This window comes from Panulirus ornatus, chromosome 59 (assembly GCF_036320965.1).
Source record: "Panulirus ornatus isolate Po-2019 chromosome 59, ASM3632096v1, whole genome shotgun sequence".
In the NCBI taxonomy this organism is placed as follows: domain Eukaryota; kingdom Metazoa; phylum Arthropoda; class Malacostraca; order Decapoda; family Palinuridae; genus Panulirus; species Panulirus ornatus.
The window spans coordinates 2,451,271-2,466,007 of record NC_092282.1 but is presented as its reverse complement, the minus strand read 5'-3'; the positions used below and the strand labels follow the sequence as shown (position 1 = coordinate 2,466,007).

The window sequence follows — 14,737 nt, the reverse complement described above, 5'->3', positions numbered from 1 at the left end:
GGAGACAGCGACAAAGTATAAAAAAATATATATATATATATATATATATATATATATATATATATATATATATATATATATATATATATAAACACCCATATGTGCACATATACATACATACACATATACATGTCAATATATACATACACATATGTAGACAATACATATACACATATGTACATATTCATACTTGCTTGTCTTCATCCATTTCTGGCACTACCCCGTCCCACAGGAAGCAGCATCGCTACCCCGTTATATATACTCAACATGGATTAAGACATTAATTTTGCGAGTATATTGTGAGAACTTTAAAATTCAAACCTGATCAAATATGGCAAGACTTAGCTACATTTGGTGATAAAACTGGTATATCCCCTGCTTTCACACACTTTTTTCATGGTGATATAAAGAAGCCTTTTTCAGTTAATAATTTAGTTGAAAATAAATGAATGATAACATCATTAAAAACTAAGGTAGATGCAAGTAAAGTTACAGATACTTTTACACTGATTAAAAAGCAGTATAACATGCACTACATTTTGACACTAATAAAACAATTGGCAGTTTGTAAATCTAATTTATTTCCAGAACTCACCCATGTGCTGCTTTAGAACTAATGAGAAACAGAGTTACTGCACTTGACATTTTCATACAGAGCACTTCAGTGGGAAGTGCCACACTGAGACAAAGAATTAGGTTACACTGAAATAAGAAATAATTCACAAAGTTGTAAAATATGGTACTATACTATTATGAGAATTACAATACAATGTTGGTATGGGATACAGCTTCACTTTATTAACTTCTTTATCATCTTACATGAACTACTATTGCACATTATGGCAAAAACAGTAGAATTGAAATAATATCATTTCTTAACTGTAAAATCATCTTTTTAGGATGCAATTTGTTCATATCATTGCCATGGTCCAGCAAATTCATTTGTTTACCTTGTAGCCTAGTTAAAGTTGTTGTCAGGATTACAAGCTAAATTATTTTGCGATTCTCCAAATAATGTATGCACCTACCAAGCTTCTGCAGCAGCAAGATATTGGCAGTGGCCCTGAAATCTAGATGTCTGTCTGTGATGGTATATACTTGAAGTATGCATGCCCTGTACAACCCTGATGGACATGTCAAATAGCTGTCTAGACACTGGGTTGCTCATTGTGATCACCATCTCAGGTTGGAGAGATGATGATGACCGACAAAAGCTCCTGCCATTACCCACCAGTTGAGTTTTAGGATATTCCAGGCTATGCTGAAGACATGGATAAGTCAGCTAGGTGTGGAAATTACCTAATTATACTCATCAGAGGTTCCGTAATGTAATGGATCTATAGATGTATTGAGTAGGCTAGAACTGTATACTCAGGTTGGCATTATATACATATATAAATATATTTTTATACTTATTTGCTGTCTCCCGCATTTGCAAGGTAGTGCAAGGAAACAGACAAAAGAATGGCCCAACCCGCCCACATACACATGTATATACATAAACGCCCACACACTCACATAAACATACCTATACATTTCAATGTATACATACATATACATACACAGACATATACATATATACACATGTACACACTCAAACTTGCTGCCCCCATCCATTCCTGATGCCACCCTGCCACACATGAAACAGCACCCTCTCCCCCCAAGCGAGATAGCACCAGGAAAAGACAACAAAGGTCATATTCGTTCACACTCAGTCTCTAGCTGTCATATGTAATGCACCCAAACCACAGCTCCCTTTCCACATCCAGGGCCCCACAAAACTTTCCATGGTTTACCCTAGATGCTTCACATGCCCTGGTTGTGTATATATATATATATATATATATATATAATGATGGTACGCAACAGCGGGACTGGAGGGTAATTAACATATGTGCTTCATGTGGGGTACAAATTTTGCCACGCTGGATGAACACACACACACACACACACACACACACACACACACACGGTTTGGTCATCTGTTCTTGATGCTATCTCGCTGATGCGGGAGATGGCGAGTGGTGTGAAAAAGAAAGAAAGAAAAAAATATATATATATATATATATATATATATATATATATATATATATATATATATATATATATATATATATATATATACGCCCTCTCCAGATCAACAAATGCTACATACAAATCCATTTGCTTTTCTAAGTATTTCTCACATACATTCTTCAAAGCAAACACCTGATCCACACATCCTCTACCACTTCTGAAACCACACTGCTCTTTCCCAGTCTGATGCTCTGTACATGCCTTCACCCTCTCAATCAATACCCTCCCATATAATTTCCCAGGAATACTCAACAAACTTATACCTCTGTAATATGAGCACTCACTCTTATCCCCTTTGCCTTTGTACAATGGCACTATGCACGCATTCCGCCAATCCTCAGGCACCTCACCATGAGTCATACATACATTAAATAACCTTACCAACCAGTCAATAATACAGTCAGCCCCTTTTTTAATAAATTCCACTGCAATACCATCCAAACCTGCTGCCTTGCCGGCTTTCATCTTCCGCAAAGCTTTTACTACCTCTTCTCTGTTTACCAAATCATTTTCCCTAACCCTCTCACTTTGCACACCATCTCGACCAAAACACCCTATATCTGCCACTCTATCATCAAACACATTCAACAGACCTTCAAAATACTCACTCCATCTCCTTCTCACATCACCACTACTTGTTATCACCTCCCCATTTGCGCCCTTCACTGAAGTTCCCATTTGCTCCCTTGTCTTACGCACTTTATTTACCTCCTTCCAGAACATCTTTTTATTCTCCCTAAAATTTAATGATACTCTCTCACCCCAACTCTCATTTGCCCACTTTTTCACCTCTTGCACCTTTCTCTTGACCTCCTGTCTCTTTCTTTTATACATCTCCCACTCAATTGCATTTTTTTCCTGCAAAAATCGTCCAAATGCCTCTCTCTTCTCTTTCACTAATAATCTTACTTCTTCATCCCACCACTCACTACCCTTTCTAATCAACCCACCTCCCACTCTTCTCATGCCACAAGCATCTTTTGCGCAATCCATCACTGATTCCCTAAATACATCCCATTCCTCGCCCACTCCCCTTACTTCCATTGTTCTCACCTTTTTCCATTCCGTACTCAGTCTCTCCTGGTACTTCCTCACACAAGTCTCCTTCCCAAGCTCACTTACTCTCACCACCCTCTTCACCCCAACATTCACTCTTCTTTTCTGAAAACCCATACAAATCTTCACCTTAGCCTCCACAAGATAATGATCAGACATCCCTCCAGTTGCACCTCTCAGCACATTAACATCCAAAAGTCTCTCTTTTGCGCGCCTGTCAATTAACACGTAATCCAATAACGCTCTCTGGCCATCTCTCCTACTTACATACGTATACTTATGTATATCTCGCTTTTTAAACCAGGTATGCCCAATCACCAGTCCTTTTTCAGCACATAAATCTACAAGCTCTTCACCATTTCCATTTACAACACTGAACACCCCATGTATACCAATTATTCCCTCAACTGCCACATTACTCACCTTTGCATTCAAATCACCCATCACTATAACCCGGTCTCGTGCATCAAAACCACTAACACACTCATTCAGCTGCTCCCAAAACACTTGCCTCTCATGATCTTTCTTCTCATGCCCAGGTGCATATGCACCAATAATCACCCATCTCTCTCCATAAACTTTCAGTTTTACTCATATTAATCGAGAATTTACTTTCTTACATTCTATCACATACTCCCACAACTCCTGTTTCAGGAGTACTGCTACTCCTTCCCTTGCTCTTGTCCTCTCACTAACCCCTGACTTTACTCCTAAGATATTCCCAAACCACTCTTCCCCTTTACCCTTGAGCTTCGTTTCACTCAGAGCCAAAACATCCAGGTTCCTTTCCTTAAACATACTACCTATCTCTCCTTTTTTCACATCTTGGTTACATCCACACACATTTAGACACTCCAGTCTGAGCCTTCAAGGAGGATGAGCACTCCCCGTGTGACTCCTTCTTCTATTTCCCATTTTAGAAAGTTAAAAAATACAAGGAGGGGAGGATTTCTGGCCCCCCGCTCCTGTCCCCTCTAGTCGCCTTCTACGACATGCGAGGTATGCGTGGGAAGTATTCTTTCACCCCTATCCCCAGGGATAATATATATATATATATATATATATATATATATATATATATATATATATACATACACACACACGCACATATACACACACACACACACACATATACATATATATACATATGATAGAGTTGATGGAGATGCTCTGTGGAAGGTATTAGGAGTATGTGGTGTGAGAGGCGAGTTGTTAGAGACAGTGAAAGGTTTTTATCGAGGATGTAAGGCATGTGTACGTGTAGGAGGAGAGGAAAGTGAGTGGTTCTCAGTGAATGTAGGTTTGCGGCAGGGGTGTGTGATGTCTCCATGGTTGTTTAATTTGTTTATGGATGGGGTTGTTAGGGAGGTGAATGCAAGAGTTTTGGAAAGAGGGGCAAGTATGAAGTCTGTTGGGGATGAGAGAGCTTGGGAAGTGAGTCAGTTGTTGTTCACTGATGATACAGCGTTGGTGGCTGATTCATGTGAGAGGCTGCAGAAGCTGGTGACTGAGTTTGGTAAAGTGTGTGAAGGAAGAAAGTTGGGAGTGGGTGTGAATAGGAGCAGGGTAATTAGGTACAGTGGGGTTGAGGGTCAAGTCAATTGGGAGGTAAGTTTGAATGGAGAAAAACTGGAGGAAGTAAAGTGTTTTAGATATCTGGGAGTGGATCTGGCAGCGGATGGAACCATGGAAGCGGAAGTGGATCATAGGGTGGGGGAGGGGGCGAAAATCCTGGGAGCCTTGAAGAATGTGTGGAAGTCAAGAACATTATCTCGGAAAGCAAAAATGGGTATGTTTGAAGGAATAGTGGTTCCAACAATGTTGTATGGTTGCGAGGCGTGGGCTGTGGATAGAGTTGTGCGCAGGAGGATGGATGTGCTGGAGGTGAGATGTTTGAGGACAATGTGTGGTGTGAGGTGGTCTGATCGAGTAAGTAACGTAAGGGTAAGAGAGATGTGTGGAAATAAAAAGAGCGTGGTTGAGAGAGCAGAGGAGGGTGTTTTGAGGTGGTTTGGGCGCATGGAGAGAATGAGTGAGGAAAGGTTGACCAAGAGGGTATGTGTGTCGGAGGTGGAGGGAGTGAGGAGGGGTGGGAGACCAAATTGGGTGTGGAAGGATGGAGTGAAGGAGATTTTGTGTGATCGGGGCCTGAACATGCAGGAGGGTGAAAGGAGGGCAAGGAATAGAGTGAATTGGATCGATGTGGTATACCGGGGTTGACGTGCTGTCAGTGGATTGAATCAGGGCATGTGAAGCGTCTGGGGTAAACCATGGAAAGCTGTGTAGGTATGTATATTTGCGTGTGTGGACGTATGTATATACATGTGTATGGGGGTGGGTTGGGCCATTTCTTTCGTCTGTTTCCTTGCGCTACCTTGCAAACGCGGGAGACCGGAAAAAAAAAATATATATATATATATATATATATATATATATATATCCCTGGGGATAGGGGAGAAAGAATACTTCCCACGTATTCCCTGCGTGTCGTAGAAGGCGACTAAAAGGGGAGGGAGCGGGTGGCTGGAAATCCTCCCCTCTCGTTTTTTTTTGATTTTCCAAAAGAAGGAACAGAGAAGGGGGCCAGGTGAGGATTTTCCCTCTAAGGCCCAGTCCTCTGTTCTTAACGCTACCTCGCAAACGCGGGAAATGGCGAATAGTATGAAAAAAAAAAAAAAAAAAAAAAAAAAAATATATATATATATATATATATATATATATATATATATATATATATATATATATATATATATATTATCCCTGGGGATAGGGGAGAAAGAATACTTCCCACGTATTCCCTGTGTGTTGTAGAAGGCGACTAAAAGGGGAGGGAGCGGGGGGCTGGAAATCCTCCCCTCTCTTTTTTTTTTCTTTCTTTTTTAATTTTCCAAAAGAGGGAACAGAGAAGGGGGCCAGGTGAGGATATTCCCTCAAAGGCCCAGTCCTCTGTTCTTAACGCTACCTCGCTATCGCAGGAGATGGCGAATAGTATGAGAAAGAAAAGAGAAATATATATATATATATATATATATATATATATATATATATATATATATATATATATATATATATATATTTTAATTTTCCAAAAGAAAGAACAGAGAAGGGGGCCAGGTGAGGATATTCCCTCAAAGGCCCAGTCCTCTGTTCTTAATGCTACCTCGCTAATGCGGGAAATGGCGAATAGTATAAAAAAAAAAAAATATATATATATATATATATATATATATATACAACCCTATTTTCTATTCCCTATTTTTAAAGGGGAAAGCTTTGTGAATAAACGACAAACCATCATCCCCAGGTGTCATCCTTCTTGTCTTTACCTTGTAATTACAAACCTAAAGCTTTTAACCTTTTGGGATGCCTTGGATGAATACAGTTGACCCACACATGCTTCCAGTGAAGATAGGTTACAGATAAAAAAAAAAAAAATCCTGACCGCCTATGTGAAACAATGACAATGGAGGATTGAGTATTGAGAGAAGATATTTCTGCCAGTACCACAACTATTAGTAAATTAGTAATGGGCTAATATTGGGTTGGTAAGCTAGACTTATATTTTCTTGTATTGTCCCCCATCCCCCATGATTCCCTAGCTATATTATGTGTCCTGTAAGATTGCTTTATTAATGTAAATACATGTCCCCCTCTCTTGTGTGTGTACCATCACATGTAATGTTGGTGTATTTTTAACCTTTTCAATGAGCAAATGACTTTTTCAGCCTCCCTCCCAAAGCACAAAAGGCAACACTTCTTTTTTTTTTTATATTTATGAAACGATGATCCTTTTTTGTATACCTGTTCACTATTTTCTGAAACAAGGTACTCCAGAAACAGATGAAGAATGGCCTCCTTTGCTTCCATCTCTCCAGCTGACATATACAATACACTAAATCCAAAGCTCCCTATCTACAGCCAAGCTTAAAGACCTTTCTGTAGTTTCCCCTGACTGCTTCATATGCCCTGGTTCAGCCCAACAACAGCCAGCTGCCCCTTGTAAACAAATTGCTCCATTCTGTGCAAGCCTTATGCCCTCCTGCATGACACCTCACTTTTACCGTATCATTTCACACCACATGATGTCCTCAAGCATTTAATTTCCAATACATCCATCCTCTTATGTATCTCTTTATCAATAGGAAATGCCTTTAGTCCATACAGCACCATCAGGACTGCTAAAATGTATCATCAAACATTGCCATATTTACACTCACAGACAGTGACCTCTCTTTCTTCACACTCCTCAGTACCCCCCAAGTTCTTAGCCTTTCCTAGGTTCCATGTGCTGCCTTGTCCACTCCCATGTACTTGAAAGACCCAACTAGTTCCAGGTTTTCTCCACTCAAACACACACTTTAACCAACCTGTCTCCTTCTCCTACTATAGTTCATAACCTTTCTTTTTTTTACATTTACTCTTATTTACCTAACCCTTTCACACACTCTCTAAAACTTAAGACATTCACCCTCCTCTCTTTCAATTCACTCTAAGTACGCCCACCTTAGAAGAGAGAAGAGTAAGGGATGACTTGATCACAACATTCCAATTCAAGAAGTTGTATGGTATAAAATGTTCAAGAGGTGGAGCCCCATGAGTGTAAAATCCCCTCCCCATAGAGTACAGATTTAAAATTACAAATAAGTAGTTACAAACAAGCCTAACTCTGACAGAAACTTCTCACTGTTTCTGGTGAGTTTCCTTTCATGCCATATATTCATAACTCCTTCCACAAAGTATCTCTATCAACCCTATCATGAGCTTTCTCCAGTTGTTCTTACATAGATTCTTCAAAGCTTTCCTAGTTTAGGAAAAACATATTAAATACTGCATTGGCCAATCCCAAGTATGCATAAAAAAAGCTACCTATTTTCATTCATAATTAGTTGCACAAAAAAGTATGAAGCAAGTAATTTTTCTTATGCATTAAGATTAAACAATACTCCTTTAGATAAAACATAACTATTCAGACCGGCTATATGAGGACTATACAGGCTATATACACTATATACACAATGAGGACTTGGTGATGGGGACTATGGACGGTAGTTGGTGTATAAAAAAAAATAACCATGGTAGTTACTGATAGGTTATTAAGGCCTCCAGGAAGTCAATTACTCATCCTTTGTTTAGGTTGCCATTTGCAGCCAGCTAAAATTCTACACTGAGTGCGAAATTAAACTTTTCATAGAAAATTAAGTTTGTAGAATGGTATTCAAAGCACTCTACTAAGTAACGTTATACCGATGTCATTAGCATATAAAGGATTGATTTTAGTTATAGCATTTAACCATACCTTTTGCTTAGTCCATTTGAATCCCTAACTTTTCAAGTGATTATGTCGATGTTATCTTGCAAAAACATCCATCTCCTTAAGGTTGTAACACAAGGCAATTAATAATTACTGTGTTAACTTTTAGCATATAGCACAGCATTATCAATAAAGGGAGATTTTAAAGAATTACTCACTAATCACAAGAGGAAGTAGGAATTATACCTAACCTATCATTTCAAGGCATACATTATGTTATCACACTGAAGTGAAGTTTTCCTGTAATTCAAAATGAAAATCATTAGATTAAACCTACACAAAGGCTGATCCCAAAGTTCTCTATGAAACATCATTTAATTCAAAATAGTTTCATTACAGCAAGATTCACAAAAAGCTACTTATTGATTTTATAAACCAAAATACTGAGGACTAAAGACATCTGTTCCCCTGACCTGTCTATATATAAATGGCATAGCATAAAGTAACTACACTTGAATAGTTCACAACATTCTAGTTTTTTATGGTCAGCAAATTTGATGATAAGATAACAGAAATTAGTACACTGTTTCCTCTTCAATTATTTTTCTTTGGTGAGTTCTCATGTATTAATTTTCATCATTACCTCCATATATGCAATCTGTATTCTTGTACGTTTTGTACTGACCCATAAGGAAAAATACTGGCTCATATCCTGTGTACAAAACATTAAAAAACTTAATGAACAATTGCCTCATGTTTCAATACTCTTTCAAGAAACATAACTATAAATTTTTACATAATTGGAGCTGTAAAGCATCTTTGTGCTAATGAAATTTAACTGCATCATGATTACCTTTCACGACAATAAAAGCAATACAAGCTTAAACCTTAATAATAAAATGTAATAACTTTATGGCAATTTACCTTCCGTCTACTGGCTCAACCTTTTAGTCACAACAGCTACCACCAAGTTGTCTTCCTCATTATAACCGCTGTATCCATATAAAAAACCACAATGATAATAATTTCATATATCTCCAAGAATGTGGAATTTGTTACCATAGGTACCAAGACCTTACATGAAAACTGTCTTTCACTTACATTTAAGACATTTTTCTGCAGTCTAAATTTCTACTGGGTATACTTTCATTGTTTTATTAGAAAAAAATGAGAAAGTACTTTTCCTTTTGATAAGCAATGCTCATGAAAAAAATTCTTGAGCACATCTGAAATGTAGTCCCATTGTTTCTGTCATATAAAGCCCATATATTGCAGGTTTATGATCCAGCATTTCACTGTAATTGTTCTGCCTTCAGCTTGATTGCATCTTAAAACCATTGAGGCGAGCAAAATTTCTAATCCACGTAAGACTAGGCAATTTGGGAACCTCCTCCTCAGCCACTTTGTTCATTATAGTATGAATTACTGCCCCAACCTGATTCACATCCACATTACTGGCTAGAAGTTCGTAGATTACTTCCTTAATATTCTGAGGGACATCTTCTCCTAACATAGGCCCTGAGCAAACTTCAGTGGGACATCGAATATCAGTGGAGTTATCCAATTTTAAGGCTCTTCTACTGCCTTCCATCTCCATGCTATTATCCCATTTTTGCTTGTCAAGTGCATGGTGAATGGCTGTTAATGTTTCATTTAGTTCTTGTATCAGTTTTTTTGATTTGGAGTCTGTGATCCTTTTAAGAACTTCCTGTTTTCTCCTTTCTGCTACTTTTATTCTCTTTAGTAGTAAACTATTTACTTCCTTGTATCTGTTAAGCTTTTCTCTAAATGTGGCAATACTAAGACGTAGATCCTCCTCTTTCTGAGCATCAGGCGAATGAATAACTGCCTTTTCTGCTGACAAACATTTTTGTACTGCTCCTTGGACCTCCTTCTCAGCAATATTCAAACTCCTGGCACAAGATATGTTAATCATATCCATAGAAAATTTAGCTGCCATGGAATCAACCAATGCTTTCCTTGATGTGGGGGTGTCACAGCCAATGAATGGTTGATCGAGGAAGAACTCAGCCAAATTGTTATTTTTTTCTTCATATAAAAAACTACAAAACCTAGCATAGAGCTTTATGCACAAGCCTATAATGTCAGAATTACCCAAACTAATATTTCTGCAAAGCTTATGTAAAGCTTCTGACAGGGAAAGATTAGGAATGTGTTTCTCGAGATTCTTCCATAAGCAGAACACTGAGAGGATGTTGCGGACAGTAGACTCTTTAGGATGCTCAAGTTTAGCAAGCCATAAGTCCTCTGCTGTATAAATACTACTTGTGTCCCAGTCTTGAGACAGGAATTCTGCATATGCTCCTTTACTTTTGGCACGGTTGAAGTTCCGTCTTAGATTTTCAGCCACAAGGAGAAGGGTACGACTATTTGGAACTAACAGTACTCTGTTTCGTGTTAAAAGTATCTGAACTAAAATACGGTAAAACAGGTCAACATCCGGCGTGTCAGCATTTAAGATACAGATACTCTGAAGTGTTAACAGTTCCCTGTTTGTCAAAAAGCGGTCCCTACCCTTATTACCTGGCATCAGCGGACGACAGTTGTCTGCCTCAAATGGCAGGAGATCGAAGGCCTCTCTAGCAAACCCACTCAATGCTGATCGCTCTTTAAGCATGGAATAATGTGAAAAACTGAACCTGTATCTTTTTGAGGGATTTTTTGCCATAATTCCATTGGTAATTGTTTTTACATCAGTACTTGAGCAGTAAGTATCTAAGGTGCTAACATCAAGCCCAAGAGTCATACACAAATTAGCACTTGCACTTTCTTCTGCTTGAATGGATGATCTGTTCTTGCCTTCAATATTGATATCAGGATCAGATGGGGCTGATTTCTCACCAAACTTTCTTTCTGATAGTTCTTTATCTGGCAGATGTTGTATCAGTAATTCATCTGATAAATGTTGCTGAGGCTCTATTGGACAAGGACTAAATGGTACTTCTTTAACAGAATTTGCCATTATGCTACTAGGAGAAAACATGACAGGATTTGATATGGATGAGACCAGAGATGTTGGCAATGCTGGAGTTCCTATCTCCTTCGAATCTAAGCCACTAAATGATGCTGAGGTGGTTACCATCCCAGATGTTGGCTGAACAAATGCCACTTGTTCAGTTGCAGTAGACACTACTGGGACAACCATAGCTGCTTCATTAACAGGAGTAGAAGAGCCTCTAGAACTAATATGCGAGTTTCCTGAAATTTGTTGAATGAGTTTGACACAGGAAGGGTCACTAATATCCTGTACTTTGCTCTTTTTCTGTAAGGAAGCAATGGATGGTGCTGTTTCTCCAGTGGAAGCTTCCATAGTTTTTATTCTTTTAGATTCTGAGAGCCTTGTATTTCTGATATCTGGCATTGCACCTTTCATTTCATCTGAAACTATATTAGTTCCTTCACGAGGAACATTGAGTGAGTTTGAACTTGTATTGGGAGATGATGATTTATCTGGGCTGATTTTGGATTTAAAAGGTGACGTGACAGCAGAATTTGATGAGCCTTTGTTTATAGTATCTAATGAATCAGGAGTTGCTGAAACTCTTGAACTAGGTAACAGCTCTGTCTCTGAGGGAACCCCTTCATGTTTTTGCTGGTGAAGAAACCTTTCTGTCATATCTTCCATTAAATCCTTCTCCTGAGCCACCTGTGAAGTATGTATTGGGGAACATCCAAACCTCTCCTCTATAGCAGATGGAGAAGTTATGTTATATTCAGGGGCATTGTGAGACACCACGGATGACTTTAGCTTCTTAAGCTGTCCATGCTTGTTTGAAACAGGTGATGCTGTTTCGTTAGACAGTGGTAATGAGGTTTTATTTGATGATACAGATTCCTCTGATATTAATGATTTGCATTTTTCCAAGCCTGACAATTTGTTCTTTTCAGAAACAAAGTGGAGAGGTTTCTTTGGTGTAGTCTCCAAAGATCCCGGCATCTGATCTTTCTTTGAGGTATATTTAGATGTGGATGCCCTGGTTGTCTGTGTACATGGTGTGCAAGCTTCTTTTGCCATATTTGGTGACATTCTCTTTCTTGAAAACAAAGGTATATCCCACATACCAGACAGCATTTTCTCTGGACCATAATCTGAATAATCACTTGAATCTAAGGAAAACCTTGAATGTAATGTAGGGGTTTTCTTTGATGAAGATGAGTTACCCTTTACATCCTGATTTAGTATTTGGTCTGATTCAACTTTTTGGTTTGTCACTGGGAGTTTATTTTTCTTGGTTACAGGAGCCCCTTCCTCCATACTCTCATTAGCAATCCTCTTTTTACTCTCAGTAGAAGTCTCATCTGTGGCTACACCCGAAGCAATCAGTGATGACAGCAGTTCATCTGCAGAATTCTCCTTGTAGACAGCAACAAATACATCACAGCACTTTATCTTCCCAGCTTTCATAAGGGTGCCTAGCCAATGATTAACTTCACTTATCTTTAAAGAGCCAATGTTTCCCCCCAAATCAGCTCTTTCAAGTAAGCCTCTCACTGCACTCTCCTTTTCACTCCCAAAGTGCGACTCAGCCCAATTATTGATGCAAATGATGGAACCATATGTAATCCTTGAGTTGACAGTAACAGACTCTGTGCCCACAAAGATTGTTCTTAAGACTTTGTCATTCCAGATGCTATGACAATTTTTACACACAGTTGGGATAATCATTTCAGGAGTCTTCAGAGAAGGGTGTATTATCTTTGATGCTGTTGCACTTTGTGAGGAAACTGGAAAGTCTTCATCATTGTCACTTTCTACATCTATGCATTTGACATTCTTACAACCAACCTCAGCTTGGCTTTGCACAACAGGTGCAAGGTGATTTGCAAGTGACTGCTGCTCTACGCTTTGCCCAGCTACTAATTCTGATGAAGCTACACGACTTTTCAAGAGTTCTGTTTCTTCTCTTGGTGAACATCTTGCAATACAGTCATCTGTAACACCCTCTTGTTTTTGTAGTGATTGGTAATCCTGTTCCACATTTTTTGATTGCTGATCTTTTCTTTCATCAAAACATTCAAAGATGTCAACAACTGAGGCAGTGCATACATTACTCTGTTCCTGTGTGTCCTTCACACTGACATCCAATGAAGTTCTCTCTTCACTACTGGGACCCTCAGACACCATTACCACTTGACTGCAAGGGTCAGGTTGCTTCTTACACTCTTCACTACTAGGGTCAACATTCACCTTACTTTCTGCATTGTAGGTATCAACAGATCTCACAATCCCCTCACTGCAGGGACCAACAGACTTCTTACTATCTTGATTACAAGGATCAAAGGACTTCATATTATTTTCAACACATAGATGTGGAGACTTCCTGCTTTCTACATTACTGAAATCATTAAAACTCTTATCCTCTTCAGTGCTAGAAGAAGACCTCTTGCTTTCTTCTCCACTATTTGAAATAAGAGAACTTGAACAATCTGCAATGCTGGGGCCAAAAAATTTCTCATCCTGTTCTTCTGTAAAACCAAAAGACCTCTCACTCTTTTCACTGCTTAAACAAGCAGGCTTCTTTGATTCAACAAGCCTTTTAAAAATTGGTGACACTTTGTTTTCTGTGTCACAGAGATCCTTTGGTACTTCTTTATTAACATTTTGGTCAGCGTTGTGAGAGGAATTTTCAACTTGTTGGCCATAAAGTTCACAGTCTGGTTCATCTTCACTTTCTTTGTTACCTGACTCTTTTATGGCACTATTACAGTGCTCCATGTTTTGTATCTTACCTTTCTTTAGTTCCTCATCCTCTTCCTGAAGTTTGGCCTGATACTCTTTCTGCTTCTCTAATTTCTCCTCGATAAAAATCTCTTTGTCTACCTGTTTTATATCTGATTTAATCTGACCCACATCTCCAAGGTGCTCACTTTCCTGCTCTAACATGCCTTCTTCCCTATCCCCTGAACTTTTTTCTTTCACCTCCTTTACTACATGATTTATCCCTTTTTCTCTTTCTTCTGTAACACTCGTAAGTGTATCATTATCAGTCCACACTGAAACTGTATCTTTAGAATGACCTTCTGACTTAAGATCATCTGAGTGTGGCTCCATTTTCCCAGATGTTTCTGGTATCCAAATGCTCCACTTTAAATTTTACAAACACTATCACACCTTTGAAAAGCAACAACACTGCTCATACCACAATGTTACTCTCATGACACACGAAAAGTATCTCTGTACTTAACACATCTCTGAGAGTCAAATATTACATTCATTTGTTCTACAGTTCTTTATGCCTTTCTGCTCATGGCAATCAACAAACAGCTGTCCTATGAAGTCCACATTGGAAGCTTTTCAAGTGAATGCTCTCCTTCCAAAAGATGCAGTAAGTT

General features: G+C 38.7%; 2 protein-coding genes and 1 long non-coding RNA gene across 5 annotated transcripts in view; 1 reads left to right on the top strand and 2 right to left on the bottom strand.

Moving 5' to 3' along the window:
- LOC139767248 (uncharacterized) overlaps positions 1–14,737 on the bottom strand; it is a 31,811-nt gene that overhangs the window by 12,387 nt on the left and 4,687 nt on the right. The window lies entirely within an intron of this gene.
- LOC139767249 (uncharacterized) overlaps positions 1–14,737 on the top strand; it is a 41,082-nt gene that overhangs the window by 22,006 nt on the left and 4,339 nt on the right. For both annotated transcript variants that reach the window (XR_011717026.1, XR_011717025.1), the window contains exon 3: positions 14,632–14,730. This is a non-coding gene — a long non-coding RNA (uncharacterized lncRNA). The remainder of the gene's footprint in view (positions 1–14,631; positions 14,731–14,737) is intronic.
- On the bottom strand, positions 564–14,666 carry LOC139767247 (uncharacterized). The gene has a single exon (XM_071696402.1). It carries the CDS (start codon positions 14,454–14,456, stop codon positions 9,696–9,698), a length of 4,761 nt encoding a protein of 1,586 aa, XP_071552503.1. The 5' UTR covers positions 14,457–14,666; the 3' UTR covers positions 564–9,695.